General features: G+C 40.3%; 4 protein-coding genes across 4 annotated transcripts in view; 1 reads left to right on the top strand and 3 right to left on the bottom strand.

Moving 5' to 3' along the window:
* The window catches only part of LOC134077283 (uncharacterized), a 3457-nt gene extending 2948 nt beyond the window's left edge, over window positions 1–509 (bottom strand). Inside the window, exon 1 of the mRNA XM_062532798.1 lies at window positions 459–509. The gene's annotated coding sequence lies outside the window, so the exon portion shown is untranslated. The remainder of the gene's footprint in view (window positions 1–458) is intronic.
* Window positions 510–2882: 2373 nt separating this feature from the next.
* LOC134070039 (uncharacterized) lies at window positions 2883–5901 on the top strand. The gene is made up of 3 exons (XM_062526270.1): window positions 2883–2952; window positions 3792–4601; window positions 4798–5901. The coding sequence occupies exons 1-3, from the start codon at window positions 2901–2903 to the stop codon at window positions 5556–5558; spliced, it is 1623 nt and encodes a 540-aa protein (XP_062382254.1). The 5' UTR covers window positions 2883–2900; the 3' UTR covers window positions 5559–5901.
* A 2397-nt stretch (window positions 5902–8298) lies between these two features.
* LOC134077274 (polymeric immunoglobulin receptor-like) lies at window positions 8299–12574 on the bottom strand. The gene is made up of 5 exons (XM_062532787.1): window positions 12439–12574; window positions 11230–11517; window positions 10418–10531; window positions 8899–8963; window positions 8299–8592 (listed from the first exon to the last, which is right to left on the bottom strand). The coding sequence occupies exons 1-5, from the start codon at window positions 12572–12574 to the stop codon at window positions 8299–8301; spliced, it is 897 nt and encodes a 298-aa protein (XP_062388771.1).
* Window positions 12575–18163: 5589 nt separating this feature from the next.
* Window positions 18164–20993, bottom strand: LOC134077266 (polymeric immunoglobulin receptor-like). Its single transcript, XM_062532773.1, has 5 exons — window positions 20920–20993; window positions 19267–19581; window positions 18751–19041; window positions 18328–18624; window positions 18164–18177 (listed from the first exon to the last, which is right to left on the bottom strand). The coding sequence occupies exons 1-5, from the start codon at window positions 20954–20956 to the stop codon at window positions 18164–18166; spliced, it is 954 nt and encodes a 317-aa protein (XP_062388757.1). The 5' UTR covers window positions 20957–20993.
* Window positions 20994–26761: the final 5768 nt, after the last annotated feature.

Below are 26761 nucleotides of genomic sequence, written 5' to 3'. Positions count from 1 at the left end.
ATCTACATAGTTTGTGGTTACCACCCACTCACAAAATCAAAAGACATACAGCCACATCCCTGAATACATCCAATTCCAATAGATTAATCTACAGTAGATTAATCTATGTTTGGGATGCGACTGCGAGTAGACATCCAAGGTCAGTCGTCAATTGATGATATTGTGGCTCAAAGTACATCGATTAAGCAAATGCATCTTCAGTTCAGACTATTTACTCAATTACCTCCTGTCAGCACAAATGAAAGAATAGTCCAGCACAACCCACAATGATGAGTAGTGGTTCAAAGTTTCAGTAACATGGAATGAACGGCACACCACATGGCTCCTATCAAATTGTGAACTTATCAGAGTGAGTTTTCAAGTATGCAGGGTCCTAAGACAGACATCATAATAAGATGCATGATTTTTTTTTTCATGAATCTAAAAAGATTAAACATATAGGAAGTTGTGAAGCTTACCCTTTCTCTTGGGGAATCACAGATGTTCTCAATATGAGGACATAGAGAGGCTGTGAGTCTGATGTCAACTGCACACATAGAGGAAGTCAGTGATGATTATGGAAAGGATCAGAAACCTGTTAGACAGGCAGCATGCTGAGAGAGGCATGCTCCATTTTGTTGAACTGAAGTGGGATAACAAAATAAAGCATACCTGTCTGTGATTGTAACTCACAATTGACTAGCATGGGAAACATAAGTGGAGCTGTGAAAATATGGGCCTTGCGGTACATCCTTCCCATACAGGATGTAAGGACTTGTAGCCTACAGTAGGTCACGGTGGCCTCATCATTAGATTAGTTGAGATAGTTTGCAGAGTAAATTAATAACAAAATTTACATTTTGAAGCCTACATTCCAGACGGCCCATCATAACCAAGAGAATCCTTCCGAGATAGAACCTATATTTGATGCTAATGCTGTTGATGTTGATTTCCGAGTATCTGACGTAAACTGGTCAATCTGACCAACAATTCATATCATAATCATTGTCACCATGACATATCATGTCCTATGAAATCCTCAAAAAAGCACAAGTAATCCAAAATAGATGCTCGGGCCCTAAATAGACACTGCGTTCACCTTGCCCAGGTCCATCTGAACAATCCCAAGAAAGAGACATTATGGAAATCACATTTTTCGGCCTTGACAAACAGCTGAAGTTACCGCTGCAGTCACCACACATGAGAATGGTGTTGGTCCAAGGCTGAAGAGGAACTCAAAAAATGATTCAGAAAAACAAATGAAATGTGATTAATAAAATCCCTGAGGGCATTATTAGGTTATAAAATGGCTTGGAATATGACAGGTGCATCAGTAAATTCAAAAGGATACACTAAAGGAATCACTAAAGGAGGCCTGTAGGAACTCACAGACCAGTTTAAGGTGTGAAAAAGTGGCACATGTGGTTATTCTAGAGGACCTCAACAATAACTATATGAGAGTAAAGTGGATGTAATTCTTTTAACTATACATTTGGAAAGTACTTGATTCAATGTTTCTAATGGCGTCACTTATATGGTTCTAGGACAAAAAACTCACAGAGATTGAGATGTGTGTTTGGAACAGATTTTCAAGTCCCCATATGAGGAACAAGGAAACTAGGCAGATGCTGCACATAGTCTCTCTTGCTCTCTCTCTCTCTCTCTCTCTCTCTCTCTCTCTCTCTCTCTCTCTCTCTCTCTCTCTCTCTCTCTCTCTCTCTCTCTCTCTATCTCTCTCTCTCTCACACACACACACACACACAGACACACACACACATTTACGGACACACACAAACATAAACCATCAAACACACTGGAATATGCTAATTCAACCTCAGCTCTCTCCCCCAGGAACAAGGAACTGTGTATAATCCTTGGGCTTCTTGATGGGGAAAATACCAACAGGTGCTCAGCTGCCTAAGGAATTTTTCTGGTTGGTAAGTTATTTTTGTGAATTCTTTGGTTCTCTCACCGATACACCTTCGCTCACACACTCATTACATTACCTCTGTCTCACATATTTACCCTCTGTCACACATGCAGGAACATCAGGAACAAGGAAGCTAGACACCTATGCCTTCAACATGTGCAAAAACACACACATACACACACACACACACACACAGAGAATGTACAGAATGTACACTTAATCAAACAGACACACACACACGTGTGGTGAAATGTGTGATTTTATTCTATTACTTTTTGTGTTAATAGTTGGTACAGAGGAGCATTTTCACTCATTTGTCTGATGCTTTTATTCAATGGAACTTTCATATGTGCTTATGTTTTTTATCCAATGTTTTACATAGGCTTACTGTATGTTTATGTTTATGTTATCCAACACATCTCACACGGGTCAGTCTCCCCAGACCAGCTCAGATTTAAGTGTCTCGCTCTGTGGCACTGCAGTGGCTGCACGAAATTGATCCACAAATTGTCTGGGTACTGCCACTACACCAGCCTACACCAGCAGTCAGAAATTAAGAGGTATCCTTTTTTTTTGTTTGTTTGTTTGGCTTGTTTGGCTTTTTTATTATGTGAGCTTCTAATTATGTGAGTTTCAAAACTAGTGTGGTCAAGTAGTGATGTGCAGGCTACTCACATGCATTAAGCATAGAAGTGTGTACAGTACGTGGACACACACTTACTTTAACACATGACTAACTATCCATACATGGCCTTCTAATGCTTATATCATTAAGGACACAAACACACCCACACACACCCAGAAGGAGGGAGGGATGGAGGGAGGGAGGGATGGAGGGAGGGAGGGAGAGAGAGAGACCCATACTGTACAGTACACACACACACAACCTGAAGCAAAAATATTTTCTCAGACACACCCTCTGAATGTATGAAGAAGTGCTCTCAACAAATGTCATCAGTCATTCATACAAGCACACTCACAAATACACAGTATGTGGCACCAACTTCTCAGGACGTTCACACCTATGGAAACTGGTACAGCAGGTAATCACTCTTTTATTCTCTTCAAGTAGATTTATCCTCTTAATCCATTAACAACTGCTTGAAAGACTGGATGATCATGATAAAACATTTACTGAAACATTGTTATAATGTTGTGGTATATGTGCATATATGTAATGAAAGACACAGAGAAAATCTAGGTAATCTATGACATTGTGTAAATAATAAGGGTCATTCTATGACATGGGTGCCATTTGCGCTCAGAATATTTGATTAGACGCGGAAAGCACAAACGAGAGCCGAGGCGTGTTTCGAAGGCCTGAGGCTAGTAATTTAACTGTTCTTGTTAACATGATGAACAAGAAAATACTATTCTTGAAGAGTGTCACACATGTATGCTAAGGCAAGACATAGGTGAATAGGGTACACTTTTAAAATAATAGATATCACCATGAAACTTCCTCAGTTGATTACTTACACAAGTACGAAAAAAAATGTATGACGTAATGAGGTTTTTGAAAATTGTATTTTAATTATGAAAATTAGACATCTCATTATATGCACAATTTAGCATATATTTTCGGTAGAAAGATCTGAAAATATGAAAACATGCCAGGTGCAAAATTATAGTTTAATTTTGATTACACACAAGATTAAAATAAAATTACAGAGGGATATCAGGATATCTGCTTTCATTACCCAGGAAATCAAACTACAGTATACTGTTTCTAGCCTTACATAAAAATCATAATTGTGTGTGTGTGTGTGTGTGTGTGTGTGTGTGTGTGTGTGTGTGTGTGTGTGTGTGCGTGCGTGCGTGCGTGCGTGCGTGCGTGCGTGCGTGTGTGTGTGTCATATTTCTATGCACAATTTTCATTCAGAGCACAACACAGGACAGGAGAAGGGGAAGATGGTGAAAGCAGATGACCACAAGAGGTTCCTCGGAGGAATGATGCGACATTTCCAAGCAATTCTTGCAGCGGTGGGGCTCATCTCAGTCATGGCTGCAGGTTTAAAGGTGCTCAGCTGGCGACTTGGGTTCTTAGTCATAGTCACTGGGATAGTGAAAGAGATTTTCAGACCAGATATTGGTCAAACCATGGTCAGGACCGTGGTCACAGGATGTATAAACCTGGCTGGACATTTGCCTCCAGCTGGAGGAAAGACACCTTCATCCCTGCTAGTCTCTGAGTATGGTGCCATAGGAGCAGCATTAGGTGGAGCAGTTGGTGGAGCTATTGGGGGGGTGGTGTACACACTCTTGGGGGAGGTGCTCCCGGTCTTCGGACAGGCAATTGGGGTCGCGCTGGGTGTAGTTTTTGGTAGGATATTTGGCCAGATATTCACCAACGAAATCCTGAAACGGAACGCAATAACAGACAAAGGCATTGCAGGGCCACTAGGGGGCGCGTTAGCGGGAGGCTTTGGAGCATTGTTTGGCTTCATGGCAGGAGGGGTTATTGGAGGTTTCACGGGAGCACTGTTAGGGGCTGCTGGAGGGAAATATTTAGGCAACTGGTTGAAGGAGACATCCCTTGGAGGAATGCATCATTTCATCTCAGTGCTTTCAACCATAGCCGTAGGACTTATCACATCCATACGACACATCACAACACTGTTTGGAGTCATAGGCCTGCTTGGAAGCCTGTTGGCAATCCTGGCCATGATACTAACCAAGAAACAGCAAAAAGGTTTGTCTATAAATTAAGCCATTAATGATATACTTCTGGATAGTTGTACATAAAACCTTATAATAATAATGCAGTAATAGTAATAGTAATTACATAATACTAATTACCATAAACTGTTTAGTATACCCATAACTGTTTAGTATACTGTACTATTACACAACATACTCCGGTAAGTGCTTCCTCTGTATAATTACAGCTACACACAACTCTACCAACAAGAAGGCAGTAGATGACACCTCTACCAATAAGGAGCACGTAAAAGGAAAACACAACACTGAAGATGGGAAGAAGGAGTGGATTAAACTAAACAACCAGAAACGTGTTTGGCAATATTGTGAATTGATGCTTTCAGCTGTGGGTCTTATCACAATCATGTTAACGGGTGTAATGGCAATATTGACACTCATCACCTTGGCAGTGGTCGCAGCGGTGCTAGAACTATTCAGGGGGGGATATGACTCCAAGAGTCTGACAGGAGTCGTGACAGCAGCCAAGGGCATTATGGGAGCTGCTGTTACAGGGTGTGGACATCTGGCAGGGCTTTTGAAGCAAATCGTGGGAAAGAAAGTAGTGGCCTTAGTGTTCTCGGAGTATGAAGGAGATGCTTGCACCATCGGGGGAGCAATAGGTGGAGCTGTGGGTGGAGCCATGGGGGGGGCAGTGCTCACATTCTTGAGCGTGATACATCCAGTCTTCGGGCAGTCCGTTGGCGGTGTACTAGGGGCAATTCTTGGTTGGACAATCAGCAAAGCGTTCACCACCGACATCCTGACCAGGCACGGGAAAGCGGACAATCGCCCAGCAGGGGCAGTAGGTGGCGCCATAGGGGGGAACATTGGGGCGTTTTTTGGCTTCTTGACGGGAGGAGTTGTTGGAGGTTTAGCTGGGGGCGTGATTGGCATGATGGGAGATACGTACCTAGGGGTCAGGAGTGACTGGTTTGAAAGAGCACGTTAGTGAAGTAAGTATTACAGGATTTATTGCAAGCCACATATTTGTTATGCAAGCAATCCAACACAAAGTGCAATAGAATGGCCATGCACCTTATTAAGAGTTTATGCACCAACAAAATGAATTAGGGAATTATATTTTGAGGGAAGAACATCTTTATTGCTGCTTTAAGGAAGTTTACTGTACACAAGTTTTACATACCATTTCACAGTGTAGCAGAAGCAGTGGGTTGGGGGTAACTGATGTTAAGAATGAATCAATTTAATAATCTCCCTGAATTAAATGTTTTAAAGTGTACATTCATTATCAAAGGTTATTAGCAGAATCTCATTAAAGTGTGTGTTGTCTAGTTTCGGCATCTGTTTTATTGCTGGAGTCAGGAGCTCACTGTAGAAGCATGGATCTGAGTGCCTTAAAACGCAGATGTTCGGTTATGTGTGGAAGTTTTTTTGTTTTTTTTTCGAAAACGAGGTAATGTGAATACAATTTATTGTACAGCTACATGTCTACTTATTTCAAGGAATCCTTTCAAGACAATTTCGCTCAACAGACTGCAGTCAAATGTGCTTCTTTTCATCAAGAGATGTCTCAAAATAAGGCAACCCCTTGTTTCATTAAATAATATTATTCCATTATATTCATATTATTCTGGAGCAGGTCTGACGCCAACTGCCAGTTGCGTTCTCTACCTTTGAGCCATATGAGATTCATAACTAGTTTGCCCTCTAGTGTTTAAAGCAAGTAAATGCTTTTCTTTGCAGACAGTCTCACCCAAAGAATGCATTCAGAGTTCGTAAAATAGAGTGCAGGTATTGTCATGACTCAGGTGTAAATGAATGCAGGCTGCTGCATAATATTTTCATAATGACATACAGATGTTGTGGAAGTATATTGTATTGAAATACTTTTTGATATGTACATTTATCTGAAGCTATGGAAGGAATGTAATGTCCGCAACACTGATAAATTGCTCCCGGTTTAATGAAAGAATGCAACGTTTCGACCCTACTGGGTCTTCATCATGATTTGCCTGATGAAGACCCAGTAGGGTCGAAACGTTGCATTCTTTCATTAAACCGGGAGCAATTTATCAGTGTTGCGGACATTGCATTCCTTCCATAGTTACTCTCCATTTGTCCTGCACCTGCAAGGTGGGATGTGCACACAGCTACTCTTCTTAAACATTTATCTGAAGCAACTTACAAAATTGGGAAAACATTCAAAGTTCATTAGTTAACAGTAAATACAACATTAAAAGAATGGAGTAAACACAAGTCTATTTGTGGTTGATAATGGGTCGAAATGGGAGCTAAATTATATTAATTGGAGACATTTTGAAGAAGACATTTTATAAATCGCCTGGAATATTATCAACTGTAGGCCATAACAAAGACGGTTTCTGAAGGCAACACACACACTGCCTTACTTCTGGTAGTTTCAAATCAGTGGGTGCATTCAAAACAGGATTATTATCAACCATAAATAGACCAAGTATTGTTATTACTCCAGTGTATTCCTCCAAATACTACAACCAAAGGATGAGAGGGCAGACGTTTACATTAGGTACTAAAGTGTACTTGATGAAGATAGATGATTATATAGGACATGATATAATGGTATAGGCTGGGTGAATCCTGCCTGACCTGCCGGCAAATGTGGATTAGGCTGGAAACCCACACATCTATATCCTCTGCTTCTTGTCCACAACCTTTGAGTCCAATCACAAACAAGCTTAGCCTATCCAAAAGATGCACCTGGATCATTGGTCTGATTGGCTGAAGGACTATCCAAGCGTACGGAGTCATTTGAACTATTGCCCATTGATCACGCCTCTTGTGCAGTAGAAATAAAGCACAGACTCCCCAGACTAATGTTCAATCTTAAAATATGAGCTTATGGTGATAGCCAGACTAATAATGGTATGTTTAATGCACACATTTGTTGAAAAACTTTATTGCTAAAATGCATCCATTATCATGTAGGTGTTATATCCTATAACCTACGAACAACCAGCTTCTCAAAATTGTGATTTAGAAGGTCAGACATCTTCCTTCATGGATATATTCGAGGGCTGAGAACCAAAGGGGCGTAAGTGACATTTCACCAACTTTACAGGAGAGCCAAAACAAATCTAACTGCTTCTATATGTTCACAGTTAAAGACCTTTGGTTTTTGTTCAATAACTATATATTTATAAATATTTTACTTCTATAATTTTGTCAGCTAAGGGAGCTCATCAAGAGCTTTCAGTTGAAATATATAACTCCATTTTGACCAAAATGTCACTTACGCCCGTTTGGTTCTCAGCCCTCGTATTATTACCTTGGGTCTCAACATTGAATCTACAAATCAGGACACTTACATGTATACTGCAGGTACTTTTCAAAATGTAAAACAGCTGAGAAAATTCACACACAAACATGCATTACTCACACACATCCACTCGCACAAAGAAACACACACACACACACACACACACATAAATATACATACTGTACATGAACACACCTACTGAATATTACTCTGAACATTAACCTGCATTGTGATTTGTCCAGTGACAATGTAAAGAGAGTGAAAACAGAAATGATTCATCTGTATCATTGAGAACTTCAACACTGAGATGCCACAGAGACCTCTGCCGTCACATAATTTCCATGAGCACAAAGGAAACAACACAGCAATCCTAATCCGCGAATGTCAATCTGACTACCAAAGGCAGAACGTCTCTTTGCATGGACACAAACAGCTATTTCGGAATGGCTGAATATTTGACGTGGGCATATTCACACGCGTGGTCGCCGATGGCTGTGAGGTCCTCACCTCCCGGGACACCGCGTCCAGCGGCACTCTTCTGGAAGCTGACGGAGGAGTAGGTGACCGTGTCCGTGGGACTGGTGGACAGGTAGGCAGTGTCCGTGGGGCTGGTGGACAGGTAAGCAGTGGCAGAAGTAGTGGTGAGGGGGGTACCTGGGTTCTCATCACCTGTGGACGCACCTGTTGTGTTCTTCACTGCCTCATAATTGTTAGTGGTTTGCGCCACCTGACAGAAAGAGAAAGAGAGAAAAGTTTCGTTTTTTAATCTGAAGGCTTCTTTTAACTTTCAATTGCGAAGACATTATGCCTCATGTGCAAACCTTCAAACACAGACACAGACAAACACACACACACACACACACACACACACACACACACACACACACACACACACACACACAAAAACAGACATACTACAATATTTCATATATCACTGACTGATAAAACATGACCACTGTGTAAATATGCATGGTAAATGTTTAGCGTTAAATACGGTTTTGACAGACATCATGGGCTTTACAGTTTCACTCACCTCTTTGTCCTCTTCTTTGGTTTGAACCATTGTCATCATTGGTGTGTCCTGGTCTATGTTCATCCCTGGAGAGTGAATGAATCAATACATTCAAACTAGTAACTTTACGATACGATAAAGATAGACAGCGTTCAGATCACATATGGGTCCTATTGCACGTGCCTGACCCTACTCATGTCCCAATCCCAATCCCATCTCTCTCTTTACCACTCGCTTCCTGTCACTCTTGCCACTGTCCAGTCCAAACAACAGTTGGTCAGCTACAGATCCTCGCCCCTGTCACCCACCCAGTATTAAAATGAAACCAAATCTGCATTCTCAACTACATTGGGATTTCAGGTTGGAGATACTTCCCTTATGTGTAAGTACATTTAAACTATATGTGAAGTTATGTAAACGGACAGATGGAGAGACTCGATTTCACTTCCTGACAACACATAATTAGACCTCAAGTGCTATACTTTCTAATATCCTCTAGGGGGAGCCAATGCCTTGCTATCAAGTGCTCTCCTCTCTGCCAATCCAAAACAACAAGCAGTCTCAAAGCTGCTTATTATGGGAAATGAAGTACTTGCCATCAGAAAACTCGATGTTTACACAATGATTCTTACATCCTGAAGCCTGAAACCCAGTCTGGTGTCACTGACCCAGTCAGAGCTCAGATAGTACATTTATTAGCAGGTGGCTAACTCAGTGTTAAAAGTTGGTCTTGCTTTGCTATGGTCCCCAGGGGAAACACTTGTTGAAATTGTTAACTCTGCCAAGGAGGTTATGTTTTCATCAGGGTGTGTTTGTTTGTCTGTTTGTTAGCAAAATAACTCAAAAAGCTATAGATGGATTTTGCAGGAATTTTCATAAAATGTCTGAAATGACCCAAGGAAGAATTTATCAAATTTCGGGAGTCATCCGTATCACCTTCTGGATCCAGGCGGTAATGTTTTGAGGTCTGCATTCTCTAGTGTTTTTTTTTAGTTTTTTTTTTCTTTTTTTAGGTGTTTACTGTAATTTTGTGTCATTAGATTTTCAGTTTTCAGTTAAGTGCCATTAGATAGGTGTTTAGTTATGTGTCATTAGATAAGTTTTCATTTCCATGTCATTCGATAGGTGTACTGTACATATGTGCTATATATTTTAGGTTTGGGCACCTTAACCCATTCTATTATGGTACCGGAGCAGACGCAAATTGTACGAAAGACTTCAACTAATAACGTGGATTTTGGCGCTACTTTAATCTTTCTTTTCAAATACGAGGCATCACTGCACATCAGATGAGCTTAGACAGATATTCAGTATGATATATGTCATTACATGCTGTAGGTTTTCAGTTATGCGCCATTCGATAGGTGTTCAGTTATTTTCCGGTCTGAGTCAGAGAATGTTTGAGGAAGTCAAAAAGGGACAAAAAAGGAAGTAAGGAAGCATTGTGTGTATGCTTATGTGTGCGTTTGTATACGTGACTGTGTGTACGTAAGCCTGTGGTTGTAATTCTGAAGAAATACGTGCATCAGTGATCACCAACCTCTATCACCTGTCTTGCTTCTTCTTTTTCTGCAGACGATAAGGATTACCATCACTATCAGCAGTGCAACCACGGCCAACGACACAGCGACAGGCACCGTGATGTGTGAAAGATCTGTAAATACATCACATAGGGCATAATTCACAGGTGGGAGTGTGTGGCTGGGACTGGGAGGCTGTGCAACAACTAAGATTTACACTGACTGGGAAAACACTTAATCCGCAAATATATACTTTATTCAAGTCCGCAAATTATACTATGACACAGATACAGTATGTGGTGGTACAAGCATAGTCAGCCATCTTTAACACTGACACTGAGAGAGTTCCCCATAGGGGATGTTAGGGGCTATTTGAGACATGGAAAAATAAGCGCAATGTTCTGCTCTGCTTTTACCATATTACTCAAGAATGACTGCATATCTCTCTGAGGTCATGGGGTGACTTGCTTCCTCTTTTACATAAAAAAAATATTTCCACATTGAAGTTGGCCAGAAAATATGACATACATTACACATATTATACAAACATTATACAGAATAATACAAATGGTTTCACTTTAAAGATGCTTTGTTTTGCTGGTATGTGTTCAAGCACAATCATTTGGAGCAATATGCAGCCAAATGTTTATAGGACTCTTTTTTACCAGAAAGCAGGACTTTACTGACGTTGTGACAACTGACTAAAATGAAGATTTCAATTTGTAAATTGAAGCTCAAGTTTTGACATCTTTATATTTGTCTGTCTGTTTGTCTAAGTCTTAGTTTGCTGCATTCAGGGTCAATTAAGGCATTTTGTTTATAATACACTCACCTTTCTCAACAGTTATCTGAACAGCTGAAGTGAATTCTGGTCCACTGGTGTCACTGATCACTACACACCAATATATCCCAGCATCCTCTGCTGTGAGGTTAGAGATGGTCACAGTGAAGTCAGCAGCAATGTCCCGCGAAGAGAATCTGGATTTACTCAAAAATTCCTGCTCCAAACACTTCTTTGGATCTTTTCCTCTGAGGAAATATTTACGATGTGCCCCACTCATATTCGGATACTTGCAGGAAATGTTGATGGTGTTCCCTTCAAAGCCGCTTGCATTAATCACTGCCAATGAAAGAACACAACCCATTACAGTCAGTTAACATCTAGAAATGTTAAATACGATTAGTACAGATTACTATCAAAACATTGCATGGACAAATACAGTACATTGCTTAGCATTATGTAAACAATCTAACGTACAACTTTTAACTGCCAGTGGCCGTTCGCAAAAATAAACAATGTCCTTAATTCCAAGCATGTATTTCCCAGAATCCTCTGCTTGCAGTCCTTTGATGGTCACATTAAGCTTTCTTGTTGTGGTGTCGTCATAGAGAGAGAATCTCTCGTTGTCAGAGCTAATCTGACCTTGTTCAGTTTGAATCAGACTGGTGGGGGATCCTTGTTTTTGGAGATACTTTGCGTTTTTCTCAAAGCTGCTTTCATATGGACAATTAATCTGTATTTCACCTCCTGTGTAGCCAGTTAGTGGTATAGCTGTAACAGAGAGAGAGAGAGAGAGAGAGAGAGAGAGAGAGAGAGAGAGAGAAAGAGAGAAAGAGAGAAAGAGAGAGAGAAAGAGGAGAAAATATATAAGGAAACATTGATTGACTTCATGTAACAAGAGGCATTGATTGCAAAAAAGAAAAGAAAAGAAAAAATAAATAGTAGGGTTTATGAACAGATCATTTGAAAATCAATTCACACTGTAAAGGGGTTGCATATATAGCTGTAACAGAGAGAGAGAGAGAGAGAGAGAGAGAGAGAGAGAGAGAGAGAGAGAGAGAATGGTATATAGAAAATAATATAGAGAAAATAGATAGGGCATCATCATTCATTGATTTTATATAATAAGAGGCATTAATTGCTTCTGATTGGCTTTTAAATATGTAGTATCACATGAAAATCAGTTCAGATAGTAAATGAGTTGCATGCTATCCTGGAATATTCATCGTTGGAAACAAATAGATTTTTTCACTCACTCACCCCAAAACTTCACTTTTTCAAAGATGTCCACCATCCCATTCGAAGAAGGAACTGTACACCAGTACTCTCCACTGTCAATGTCAGACACACTACTGATGGTAACTGTCACACGTCCGATCTTTCCGTGGTCCCACATTCTGAATCTATCCTGATAAGTGATTTGATTGCTTGTGGTAGCCATGATGTTACAATAATTACCGACCGTGTGTTTGCAGAGTTGTTTGATGGGAACACTAAACTGTGTTTGATAGCGGCAGTAGATGTTTTTTTTCTCTCCTATATAGCCGATCCATTCCGCTGCTTCACACAAACCTACTATGAAGTAAGACAACACGTTTATTAAAAAAGGACCCAGCATCATTATTAAAAATGAATACATATCCATAAGTTTCCATTTTCAGAAACCATACATTTATACAGGACAACTAAAATGTTGGTGGACACACCATAATGAAGTCAGGAGCAAATGAATATGCTGTATATTAGACAGTGAGTGGAGCGTAAACATAGACTTGGTCAGTTTGCAGAAAGCCCTCACTATGTGGACCATAAAACCTTTGGCCAAATATGTGACCATGACCATCACCATCACCACCCTATAAACATTATTTACCATGTGCACCAACTGCACTGTAATATTCATATTTCACCAAAATGTCCCATGTCTTTGGCACACATTATGAGTGAATGACCCTTTAAATGGGGGGCAAACAAGGTTGTCTGCCCTTGTCTACATGCAATATTTAAAGTTACAGTTTTTTACGATTGTTTACACACTAAAATATTTTTTTTCACACAATTAGCCAAATTTTACTCCAAGGAGCAAAACACCTCCACAGATTTGCACAACATTACACACAATGTCTGCTTCACCCTTTTTGCAAAACATTACACACAGTGATTTGTAAAACTCTACACATATTTCCACACCTTAGACACAGATAAGGATTGTGAGGTTACTTCCTTGTCATTACAAAGCCCCGGATTGCCAATGACTACACTAATGAACGAATTGGATAATCACATCCACCAGGTGTGTAAGCACACATGTGCAAAATTGAAAACGCAGCACTCAGGTGTGCTATACAGTCTTGTTGCTTTTGCAGTAGTTGCTCTTCAGAGTCAAAGTGTATGTACTTTATGCAGTAGTTTTTGTTTGTCTACAGATTTTATTTGTTCAATTGATTTCATTGTTGGTTGATCACTATAACTAATTATGGTTAGAAATACTGTAAGTATTGAAAGAAATACTTGAAATATTCAGTCTACAGCAGTCTTCAGTGTTGTACAGTGCAAGTGCAAGTTTATAGACCTATTTATGTACACTTTCCCTATGTCGAACTAATCATGAAGAATGTTGTGGGTTTGTCACTATTTTTTGGACATCTAAATGATCCCTTACATAACAATGTCTGGGCAAAAATCTAGCACATGCTATTTCCTAATTTTTCTTTTTACAAATGCGTTTTGCATTTATCACTGCAGTGTGAAACTGGCTGCAATAGTGTCTGATCATTGAGGACTGTGTTTGTTAAATGACAACTAATAGCATTTTTACAAATATGTGTATATGTTTTGACTGAAGTGTGTATGTTTTGACTGAAGTGTGTATGTTTTGACTGAAGTGTGTTTGTTTTGACTGAAGTGCTTCATTTTGCAAAGAATCTAGGAATTATGCAAAATGGGTGTGGCGTTTGGATACCTGTGCTTAAATTTTGTTAAAAAGAACTCGGTTTGAAAAATTGTGTGTAAGCAATTGGAAAAAACTGTAATAATATCATGTTGTGTCACAATATACCAGAATCTACTCATATATTGTTGTATAGATAAAATTACCTGCAATCACAAAGATGGTTGACATCGGCAGAATCATCTTGAGTTTCTCTTCAAGTCAGTTCATATCTCAATACGTGTATTTTCCAGTTTGAGCTTTCAACACACGATACTAGTGTTGACAAAGATTAGAAAATCTCACTCTCCAGTCAAGTGTGTGCACCCATGTGACTGGCGTCTCTCGTAAGCTCCCTAAGACGGACTAAGATGCTTCCCCTTTCACTCTCCGCCCACATTCACAACTCCATGATGGTCTACTGAGAGAGAGAGAGAGAGAGAGAGAGAGAGAGAGAGAGAGAGAGAGAGAGAACCCTGCTGCCTATCTACTCAATTGGGTTAATATTGTTGAAGATCTTAATAACATACACTTGTTATAGGTGCTTGTTATCAGGGCCCCTTTTCTATTTAAATATATATAAAACCAGTCCGGCAGGGGGGGGGCGACAGATCAAAATCAAAAACATGCTATCCATGTGGACCAAGTTTCGTACAACCCGGTGTTTCACTGTCCTTGGAATCCTCGATGGAACAATTCCACATTAGAAAACCAAAACGGCCTAATTAAGACTTACAGTAAATGAACAGTAAATGAACAGAACTTTTGGACAACTCTCTATTTCTTTTACAGCCATCACACAGTGGAGCGCAATAACAAGTGTTATACACAGATTTCCTGTTTACTAACAAAACTAGATGCGCGCGCACCCACGGGGCAGAAGACGCCAAATGGCCGGTCTTAACGTTATAAAGTTAACCTAATAACCAGCTGCTGTACGCTATAATCGGCATTTTTTGTATGCCACTGTTGTCTAAATGATGATAACATCTCATTTATGAGCTTATTTCAGAGTTTGTCGTTCGTTTTCATTATTTATAAAACATCGTATTTTTGGCGGTTTTGGTGGTTTCTGGCAAATATATGCATTACTTTACATTCCTGAACATTCTCTAACCATCGTCATTTCGAATAGTGCTGTTTTCTGCACTAAAATTCATTTTAATCTTTTCACGGAGAGCAGCTGCTTAATGCTGTTCATGGTGCTTTCTGCCACTTGCGTGCGCGCGCATGTTTTCGAGAAATCTATGGGCGTGTGTGTGTATGACTATGAGTGTGAGTGTGAGTGTCAGTGTGTGTGTGTGTGTGTGTGTGTGTGTGTGTGTGTGTGTGTGTGTGTGTATTATTTTGTCTACCAGGTAGCTACTGTAGCCTCTTTTTTTAGAGCATTTATTTATTTATTTATTTTTTAAATAACCATCTTAAACATCACCTGCTTCTGTCAGCTATGTTCTTTTTTCAAAGAAACAAAAATATTCCCTGCTTTGGATGGCATGTGATGGGTGATTGGTTGTCAGACGTCTTCTCAACTTGCTGGGTTGGACAGTTTCATACCACATATCAGGCACAGCTGTAGAGGGCATGACGAGTTGCCGGTGAAGATGAATCCAAAAGTGAGGCCATTTTCATGCCGTGGCACCGCGGTTGAGAAACAACGTAAACCCAGCCTGATCTGCTGGCGATCTGAGTTTCACCCTGTAGCTCAACACAGACTGGAAACCTGCACATGTATCTCTCCTGCTTTTTGTCCATGTTTGCTGGGTCCTATCACAAACTGGCTTACCCAACAGGGTAAAGTTTAAATGGCTCTCATCTTGTCCACTAGAGGTCAGTCTAGACTGCACAATTCAAAAAGGCCTGTGTATGAGTCTTGATATGATTGGGGTCCAGTTCACAGAGTACAGAAATTTCAGGAGCCCGATTGTAAATGCATTGAAAAACCAATGTAGTGTGGGCATGGTTCAACTACCTGTTCCAATATGACTGTTGAAGTGGCATAAGGACGGATAGCATATCCAGTGACACATCACACCCTTCGTTTGTTGTTATGCCATTTGTATTCACATCACGCTCATACCACATATACACAAACACAAGAGGGTAGACCAACACATACAGTATACAACACACAGGGATTAACAGATGAAGAACAACTAAGGGCGACTACACACAGGTAATACATACCACAGGTGAACACAACATGAAATAACACAACAACAACAACAACAACAACAACAACAACAACTCCCGAACCCTCCCGCAATGCAGAGCCACAATCCAGACAGGTTCAGTCCATTACAACATTAAAGAAGGGATGTTGGCTAATGCAAAATCCTCACACACACACACACACACACACACACACACACACACACACAGACACACACACATACAATATTTGTGGTTCAGTCACATCCCCTGTGCGTGCAAGGGTTTAGAAGATCATAGTTCCAGAGAAACAGACAGCTAAGTGTGGTCAGTGGTGAAGAAAGAGAGAAAAATACACATACACATACACACACACACACACACACAAAACCCATGGCTTTCTGGCTTCCACCATTACTAATACCATAGTCATATCAGTAAGTATAGTATCAAGCATCATTTCTAACAATTTGCTATAGCAATATGCTCAAACATGACATTCAATATAAGATGAAGTTGACTTGTCTTAACATTAAGTTAACTTGACTTGACACTTTCATCCAGTCAAACAGACCTGCAAGAGCAGGTTCATCCAACCCCAGGTCCACAGGTTGTGGGGCAGCCGTGGCCTACTGTTTAGGGCTGGTTAGGGCTTCGAGCTTGTAACCCGAAGGGTTTCTGTCATAAGGTCATAATGTGCATCGTAACTGTGTGTGTGTGTGTGTGTGTGTGTGTGTGTGTGTGTATTGTACAGTATGTGTAACACCATCTATTCACTACATTCTAATTGACTATGAAGGGTTTGATAAACAGTGTCCTGAAGAGAGTTTGCCTGGAGACTTTGGTAGATATTGGCCTGAACCTCTGCACTGGCCGAGATGTTGGTGACTGCATTGACATAGCTGTGGTCTGAAAAAAAAAAAAAAAAAAAAAAAACACAATCAACAGAACTGTTTTAAAAGGGATGTTTTTTTTAGTCATTTAGTGTGTGTGTGTGTATGTGTGTGCATGTGTGTATGTATGTGTGTGAGTGTGTTTTCACTGTGACCTTCAATTACGCCCTAGCACCCTAATTTTCAGACCAAACAAACACACAAACAAAAATCACAACAATTTTAGAATCATTATATGTATCAAACAGAGTTAAATATGTGCAGGTCATGTTCAAATTTAGGAATTCCGTAAGTTCAAACTATATGTGCAAAACACACATGTTTTAGAAAAGGTTGGGTTGGGTAAGTTTTATTTATGTATAGTGTCAAACTAAAGGTCTTTTTGGGAATGAGTGTTAATGGCACCTACCTTGCGAGATTGACCTGGGTTCTCCCAGTTAGGTGTTGCACTATTAGATGTTAAATGATGTGCCTGTCTGGTGTTTCAGGAAGTCAAAAAGGGGTGGTGTGTGTGTGTGTAGTTCTGAAGAAATACATGCATCAGTGATTACCAACCTTGCTTTTTGCTGCTTCTTCTTTTTCTGCAAACAACGAAGATTACTAATCCCAACAGCTGTGCAACCAAAGCCAATGACACAATGACAGACACCATGATGTTTGAAATTTCTATAAACACATCAAAAAAAAGTACCAACAAGGAATTAGTCACATGTGGGGAGAGAGGCCTTAGTAAAACTAAGATTTACACTTAGCATAGCCAGTCATGTTTAACACTGACGCCTCTCTGAGACTTTCCCATAGAGCAATTAGTGGACTATTCTATTTTTTATCATATTACCAAAGGATGACTGCATATCTCTCTTAGGTCATTCAGTCTGTTTGTCTCTTGATTGGTTCCATTCCAGGCATTTCGTTTTTTTCAGTATTTAGTATTTTGGGGCATCTACAGTTATACCTAAAGTTATTTATATTTTACCTTGCCGTAGTCTTTCTCCCTGTACATGTGAAACATGTTTCAGCACCAAAGGACTATCAATATAGGGGGACAGTCTCTGAAGAGATATATCTACTGACCAGCATGATTCTAGCAAGATGTCACTATAGACCATAGACCCATATGGCTCCGAAGATGTTGCATTAAGCTGAACAACTAGCATAGTTCTGCTCTAATACACCCACCGTTCTTGACAGTTAACTGAACAGCTGAAGTGAACTCCAGTACTTGACTGATGTCATCAATCGCCACACACCAGTATATCCCAGCATCCTCGGCTTTGAAGTTAGACATGGCCACAGTGAAGACTTGGTCGGCAGCATTGTCCCGCAAGCAGACTCTGTCCTGAGTCAAAAGTCCTTCCTCTAAACACTTCTTTGGATCTGTTCCTTGGCAGAAATGTTTACGATATGCCCCACTCATGTTCTGATACTTGCAGGAAATGTCAATGGTGTGCCCCTCAAAGCCGCTTACACTGATCACTGGCAATGAGAGAACATGAACCATTAGATACTACACAGTCAGTACACATGTACAAATGGCAAAACATAAAATACAAATTACGTGGACAAATGTATTGCCGGAGATTTTATGAAGACATGACATACCATTTTTAACTGCCAGTGGCCATTCACGATGAGAAAAATCCTTTATTCCACAGCGATATTTCCCAGAATCCTCTGCCTGTAGTCCTCTGACGTTCACCATAAGCTCTCTTCCCTCGGTGTCATCGTAGAGGGAAAACCTTCCATTGTCAGCCCTGATTTGGCCATCTTCAGTTTGAACCAGACTGATGGGGGAGCCGAGTTTTTGGAGGTACTTTGTATTTTTCTCAAATTTGCTTTCATATGGACATTTCATCTGTACTTCACCTCCTATGTAGCCAGTGAGTGGTATGGCTGAGAGAGAGAGAGAGAGAGAGAGAATGGCATGGAGAATATATATAAGGAAACATTGATTGACTTCATATAACAAGAGGCATTGATTGCCTCTGCTTGCAAAAAAGAAAAGAAAAAGGGTTTATGAACAGTTTGAAAATCAATTCACACTGTAAAGGGGTTGCATATATTACCTGGAATATTCATTATTGGAAAGAAATAGAGAGAAGAGATTTTCACACTTACCCCAAAACTTCACTCTTTCAAAGATGACGGGCACCCCATTTAAAGTATAACCCTGACACTGGTACTCTCCACTGTCACCGACAGACACACTACTGATGGTAACAGTTGCAACTCTGCGCAGTGTGTCATCATTAATGGAGAATCTATCCTGATTAACGATCCCTGGATCTGTTGAAGCCACACAATCAGATCGATCAACAGTTGTTTGCTTGTAGATGCTTTTGTAGTCTCTGCTAGTATGCGATGGGTAGCGACAGTAAATGTTTGCCCTTCCTCCGAGATAGCCAGTCATTGTCACTGCTTCACACCAACCTACTAAAGTAACAGAAAATAGTCATTAGAAATGGAGTCGTTCATTAAACAACACATCACCATAAGTAGCCACATTCATAGGCTAGTCATTTACAAGTGAATATATATCAATGAAATCCTATGATTATATGTGACCCTCCTCCACAGCGAAATCAGAAGAATTCACGGTTGATGATCTTTCAGTCAGTCAGTGTGTTCAATTTGACTGCTTCCAAACTGATCCTGTTCAGCTTTCCTTTCACTTGTGGTAAGTTTGAACTGAATTATAATATACCTGCTACTGATTGTGCACTTGGTTGCTAAATGGTAGGCCTATCCATGTGACATATAGTAGGATCATATCTAGGCTACAGTACATCATATTTGTAATTCACATTAGGTTAGGTCTAATGTTAGAACTAACATCTAATGTTTGGTTACAAAAAGTTACATATTTGCGAATAAAGAACTGTGAACTCGCTCATACCCAGATAGTAAAATTCAGTTGAATCAATTTTTTATATATAGTTTGGCAGAACTATTGAAACTACTGTACATTGAAGCCTACATTGAAATGTCCCCTCTGTTTTGTGTTGAATCTGTATTGGATTTTTAAACTATATTGACAATTAATCAATGGTGATATCAACAAACCCCTCTGTAAATATAGTTTGGTCTAAGACTGGAAAGTGTGGTGCATGTAAGTGCCCCTGAAGTGGAAATATCGAAGCGTGCAAGTTCAATCACCTATTACTCTCAATGCAAGAATGTGTCTTTACATGAGTTTGCTCTCTTTGTACAAAACATGCCATGTCTTTAGTGTACTGACAGAATTGTGTCGTTCATCGCTATTAAGATGCAGTCTGAGTTTTACTACAGTTGATGTCGACCAGAACAACAAATCACAACCTCCTTCACTAGACACACCCAAGTAACAATCTTGGATCACGCAGGCACTGTGAACAACCCAAAACACGCATATTCCCAAAAATGGTCGACAGTCTTACATTGGCCCTGGTAACACAGCCTATCATACAACATTACACACAAACTCAGGTGAAGACAAATTCTTACACATTTAGAGTAGCCTAGTATGTGATGACTTGATTTACATCACATACTAGGCTACTCTAAATGTGTAAGAATTTGTCTTCACCTGAGTTTGCTCTCTCTGTACAAAGCATGCCATGTCTTTAGGCACGTGTTTTGAGGGAAAAGGAGTTACAGTAGTAAATGTGGCCCTCAGTGTCTACAAGCAATATATAAAATGTTGCAAACTGTGGTGTCACAGCAACATGCCAGAAAATATTGTTGAAGGCCTACAGATAAAACAACAACAACAAAAAAAAACATGAACTTTACCTGTGATCAGGAAGATGGTTGACACAGACAGATTCATCTTGAGTTTTTATTTAAGTCAGTTAATTTTGCCAGTCTGAGCTTTCAACACAACATCCTCACTGGCTGGCGTCTCTCGTAAGTTCCCTGAGACTGACTAAGATCCTTCCCCTTTCTCTCTCCGCCAACATGCACATCTCAATAGGTGCCTCTCATGTAAAGTTTATACGTCCTCCCTCGCTCCTCGGGCCTCGATCCTCACTGATCTACATAAAGAATGATGGGGCGTTAACAACGATAGTCTATCCCTTCGTCTATCTTTCTTTATGTAGATCAGTGAGGATCGAGGCCCGAGGAGCGAGGGAGGACGTACAAACTTTACATGAGAGGCACCCCATGATGGTCTACTGAGAGAGAAGGTGCACGGAACATAGTAGGCGTGTAGCCCCACATGGATAGCATGTCGCCATCGATTTTTTTTCTGATCCATCGCCTCGCCGCCGGAGTGGACCCCCAAAAAAGGGGTCCAGTCCGCAAGTGAACATACACACACACACAGACACATAAGATACACACAAATGCTGGCAAGTAGACACACACACACACACACACACACACACACACACACACACACACACACACACACACACACACACACACACACACACACACATCCCTTTACCCCCACCACAAACACAAGCAAAAACTCACAGACAGAGAAACACACAAAAGCAAGCACACACATGAACACTCTATTTTACATACAAGAAAATTGCAGCAGGGGATGGAGTCGGAGATGGAAACAAATTGACAAGCAGGATTCATTTTTGCGGAGAGAATGTGCAGGACTCCACGATGGTTATATTTTGTACGGCTTTGTGGTACATCTAGTTTGGTAACATACTGTAAAGAATAGGGATGGGTATTGATACGTTTTTATCAATACCGATGGCATTATCGATTCTGCCTATCAATCCAATTCCTTATCAATTCTCTTATCGATTCCCAAAAAATGTAGGTGCACCCACATTTTTCATTGCATCGCCTTTAACGCCAAAAGGTCACCTTTTATCGCTCTCCTTTCATATAATGTGAATGATTTTTTAACAATAAGGCGTAGAAAAAGCTTGTCTTTATTTAAAACACAATAAGGAATATACATATTCTTTATAAAGAATTATAAAGATAGCCTACAGTGTATATAATATAATTCTTTATATATTCTAATCTATAGCCTAGGCCTACTGCTGACATTTCTGATATTCATGACATTCATGACTATTCATATTATAACTCTGCCTCTTTAATTCAGCTGTCGGCTTGAAGCCTCAAATTGTAAACAAAGTAGCATAGTTGGCTAGCTTATTATAGTCTACTGGTTGGACTGTTCAGTTTCCCCACGTGTGTTTAAGTTGCAAGGTAGGCTAAAACTTTGTCTCCTTGGGACAGGCCCTTTTGAGTCTTAGAGTTGGAAAACATTGAGATGATCAGTCAACTTGAATGCAAGAGTTTGAATCAAATTTGCGCAGTAGCCTACGCTATGATGCTAACCGAAATTAATTATAATGTCGCTAGTTGTCTTCTATGCGTCATTGCTTTCACGATTGTGAATGTGCATGTCGAGGGGGTGTCGCGCACGAGAGAGGGAGAGGGAGAGAGAGCGGGCCAAGGGGGTTAGCCTACTATACAGTTTGGCAAAGTTGCACGCATATAATAGTCTACAATTAAAACTCGTGAAGGAAACGTATGCTTTCACTCGAGCAGCGTCAGGTGCACCTAGAATTATTTTCAGGCACACTCTTAAACATTTTGGGCGCATATGCACTCTGGAGCCCTGGACCGGGCAACGTTAGCACCCCTCCGTAGTCTGTCAAACACATGACACTCTTGGAGCTTAATCCCATGCTTCACGGACAAATGTTTTAACATATTGCTGGTATTACTACCCTTACACGATTTGACTTGTAGTATGAGTCGTCGCAGGGCGTGTAACACAAAATTTCAGGAAACCGGAAAAGGTCCGACGTCATGCAGGCTGAGGGAATCGTTAAGGGAATCGATAACAAAAAAGACGTACGATGTCGATGGAATTGATAAGTTAAACCCGGTTCCAAGACGGAACCGGTTATCGATGCCCAACCCTAGTAAAGAACGTCACTTTTCAGAACCAATGAGGGAACTGGAAGTGGTTGAAGGAAATTGTGGAGCTTTCGTCTGCTAAATAACTATAACCATAACCGTAACCTATAACCAAATATAACAATTGGTTGTAAGCCCCTAAACCTAATGAATCTGACACTGCTTAATACGGAAAAGTTTCAGTTCAATGTAAAACCAATATCCATTGTAGGTTGATACCCACAATATAGACTGTTTATGAGAATGCCTAACTCATTTTCTTATGACACTTGTTTATTTCTAGGGATAATGTCACGCAGGTCTCTTCCTCGGCCGTTTAATTTGGGCATTTCCTTAAAAAAAACACAATTACTTGTACTTGTTCTGAAAGATGGACAGTGCTGACTCGGGCTGCTAGACTCACGCAGAGTGCTAAGCTAACCGGTCTATCACACCCTATGATGTAGAGTTCAGGCTGAGCTAAGGTGATGTGGCCGTCTCGCTCAGACCATCACTGGCAAAACTGCCCATTGCTATATCTCCCGATAGCCTACGATAGTCAGTTCTGCTGTAGCTTACCACTGTTTCAGCTGATTTAGCTTCTACGGTGGCGATAGTTTATCCTAGTCGTTCATTGTGGCAACACCGTTACCTAAGACTCTGATCCATAATTACATAGAAAGGCTATGCGGATCAGAGCATAACAATGTATTTGTCAGGTACAAGTTATTCATCGAAAACATTACCTAAATACATCTAAATAAATGACATGGAAGTTGTGAAAACAGGTTAAAGGAATACTTAGTCTATCATACAAAAACAGCTGGAGAAGGAACACTCTACCAGCTCAGAGGATGATGACTTCACACCACGTGTGGGAGTTCTGACTACAGAATGACTCTAAGATTTAATGGGTTGACTCACCTTAAATAGGCTACCCAGTTTGTGATTGGTTAGGACATGCATAGGGTTACATTACTGCATATCACATGATGAGTACTGTTGATGAAACCGAGACCATTGTTGTGGTGAAACCACTAGAGTGAATGAATCAAGACAAGACAATACATTTGATTCCACTTCTATGGACCTTGGACAAACATATGTGTTTTTGCTATTGTATTGTCTTATCTGTTATGTATGTTTATATGGTGGACTGAAGACAAATTTCCACAATTTGTGGATAATAAAGTATAGATTCATGTGACTGTAGGCCCGCACGATAGGCCCAGATTTAGTAGCTAATGAAGAGTCCACATAAGATTGAAAGGAATGTCATCAGCCTGGGATTTAAGAGTCCACATATGATTAAAAAGAATGTCATCAGCCTGGGAATTAGGATCCTACAATATAGTTGTTATAGATGTTTCATTCGCATTGAGCTCAATGCAAATTAAACCGAGGCTAACTGAAATAAAACCATGCCAATCTCTAACTATGGTGAAGGGTATGATGATTTGGGGCTATCTTAATTCCAAAGGCCAAAGGAACTTTATCAGGGTGCATAGTGTCCTGGATCCATGAAATATCTGACATTTAAAAATATAACAAAATAAACATCTGCCTACCTCTATGGGGATTTTAACACATAGGGTTAACACAGGGGTTCCAATATTTATGACCCCTGCTTTTTTTTTTTTTTTTAAGGACAATCTTTATTTATTTACAATACATGATTCATTCACAATAAAAAGTGATTTTATATTTAAGCATTATCACACGAGTGGGAGTGGTGTTGTTGGCCTACTGTATATCGCCACGGCTGTGGTTCGCCGTACAGTAGGTAACCACAACCGTGGCGATGTAGGCCAACAACACCACGACCACGAGTGTGATAACGCTTTTATACAACAGTTCCATTGCCAACAAAAAAAGATACCAGAGTGCATTTTTAGGAAGGATAATTTATCATTTACCATTGTTTTTTATTTCAGCCCAGTTCCTCCGCTATGCGAAGTAGGCCTAGATCAGAATGCGTGTGGTTGCTGTGCAACTGCTAAATCAAAGAACATGGAATGCCGTCTCTGGTTGAATCAAAGCGAAGAATCAGCCATCTCTGGATACATTGGCGGAGTGATTATTAGCTGTGAAGAGTCACCAGTGGTGATATTGCTTAATATGATATTGCTGAATATCACCACTGATAGAACACGTCTTGTCCAATCAGATATTGCTAAATCGTTCGACCTGACCTAACTGTTGTATAATACTCTTTATAGTCAACTTAAGCATGTGTTCCAATACTTATGGAGGTAACTAAATATAATAGATAGAGATTGATCTATTGATTGATTGATTGATTGATTATTTTATCCTCCACATTTCTCCAGAACAAACAGTTGTCTAACTTGTCTATCAGTGCTAACACCTCAAGCTGCAGCTATTGAGTTAGACACGTATCATAACTATAAGTTCACTAACGACTATTTTTAGCTCTTGTCAAGAGTCTCACAACTGTCGCAGTAAACACCAGAACACCAATCCATCCAGCAGTCAACCTGTAAATCCAGAGTGAAAAAAGCATAGAATTCACCCTCTGAAAAGATAACAGAGATCTCTAGAGTAAAGTATTTGCTTGTGATTTATTACTATATCGCTGGGAGAGTTTACAGCCGGGAGGGTAATGAAGAGAATGTTATGAATGGCAACATTTCAGGTTGTTTAGCAGGCTCTCATTTTGTCCACTAGAGGTCAGTATAGACTACACCAGTGTTTCTCAACTGGTGGGTCGGGACCCAAAAGTGGGTCGCGGAACCGTTCTGGGTGGGGTGCGGAGCTTAAATTCAAATGCTACCTTATCAGATCTAATATTGTACCTTTATTTTAACAGGCTTTATTCGTAGCCAATGTCAGTTTTTACCATGGACATGGTACCATGGTTTATGTGACGGGTCATGTCAGACATCATTTTAGTGGTAAACGCAAATGTAATGCCAAACATCCACATGTTCCAGACAAATAGGCCTACAGGCACTTTGTATGTTACCATGTACAGTAGCGCACCATATCCGTTGGCTTGAACGCTAAATTGATATATGGGTCGCGACTTTATAGGAAATTGTGGGTCCCAAAGCCAGACCAGTTAAGAACCACTGGACTACACAATCCGAAAAGGCCTGTATTTCTGTCATTATATAGGCTGCGTAAACCCAGGCTGATCTGCCGACGATTTGGATTTCACCCTGTAGCTCAGCTCACACTGGAAACCTGCACATCTATCTCTCCTGCCCACGCTTGCTGGGTCCAATCACAAACTGGCTTGTCCACCAGGCGCACCTGGATCGTAAAGTTTATCGGGCTCTCTCTTTGTCCGCTAGAGATCAGATTAGACTTCTACACAATTCAAAAAGGCCTGTGTGCTGAATGTGTCTTGATATGGAGTCCAGTTCACAAAGCACAGGAGTTTTCAGGAGACTGATTGTTAATGTATTGTGAGAACAATGTAGTGTGGGTACAGTCCAACTACCTGCTCCTGGGTTTATGAATTACAAAGATGTGGCCTGGGGGCAGGTAGCACATTAAAGCAACACTAAAGAGTTGTTTATACCGTAACATAATGTTTCCAAAATTATTTCAGTGGTTCATCAACTTGTGACAGGGTGAACGGCACTTTTGCATTCACATAGCGGCCCTATTGGCCATAACCGCATTATGTAACTTTACCAGATCGGGTAGCATACGTGTAGTTCAATGAAATGAGACCTAAGAAATACAAATTTGACTTGCTTCGATGTCGCAATACATCACA

Source organism: Sardina pilchardus, chromosome 1 (assembly GCF_963854185.1).
Source record: "Sardina pilchardus chromosome 1, fSarPil1.1, whole genome shotgun sequence".
NCBI lineage: Eukaryota > Metazoa > Chordata > Actinopteri > Clupeiformes > Clupeidae > Sardina > Sardina pilchardus.
The sequence above is the reverse complement of the archived record's forward strand: the minus strand, read 5'-3'. Positions and strand labels throughout refer to the sequence as shown.

Bases quoted from the DNA above. Each gene is read 5' to 3' on its own strand.
- LOC134070039 (XM_062526270.1), top strand. From the start codon at position 2,901: ATGTGGCACCAACTTCTCAGGACGTTCACACCTATGGAAACTGGTACA. The intron at 2,953-3,791 runs GTAATCACTCTT...ATTTTCATTCAG, and splicing joins TATGGAAACTGGTACAGCAG to AGCACAACACAGGACAGGAG. The intron at 4,602-4,797 runs GTTTGTCTATAA...GTATAATTACAG, and splicing joins AACCAAGAAACAGCAAAAAG to CTACACACAACTCTACCAAC.
- LOC134077274 (XM_062532787.1), bottom strand. From the start codon at position 12,574: ATGTGGGACCACGGAAAGATCGGACGTGTGACAGTTACCATCAGTAGT. The intron at 11,518-12,438 runs GTGAGTGAGTGA...TTTCATTGGCAG, and splicing joins TGAAAAAGTGAAGTTTTGGG to TGATTAATGCAAGCGGCTTT. The intron at 10,532-11,229 runs GTGAGTGTATTA...ATGTATTTACAG, and splicing joins TCAGATAACTGTTGAGAAAG to ATCTTTCACACATCACGGTG.
- LOC134077266 (XM_062532773.1), bottom strand. From the start codon at position 20,956: ATGAATCTGTCTGTGTCAACCATCTTCCTGATCACAG. The intron at 19,582-20,919 runs GTAAAGTTCATG...CTGTTACTTTAG, and splicing joins AACCATCTTCCTGATCACAG to TAGGTTGGTGTGAAGCAGTG. The intron at 19,042-19,266 runs GTAAGTGTGAAA...TCTCTCTCTCAG, and splicing joins TGAAAGAGTGAAGTTTTGGG to CCATACCACTCACTGGCTAC.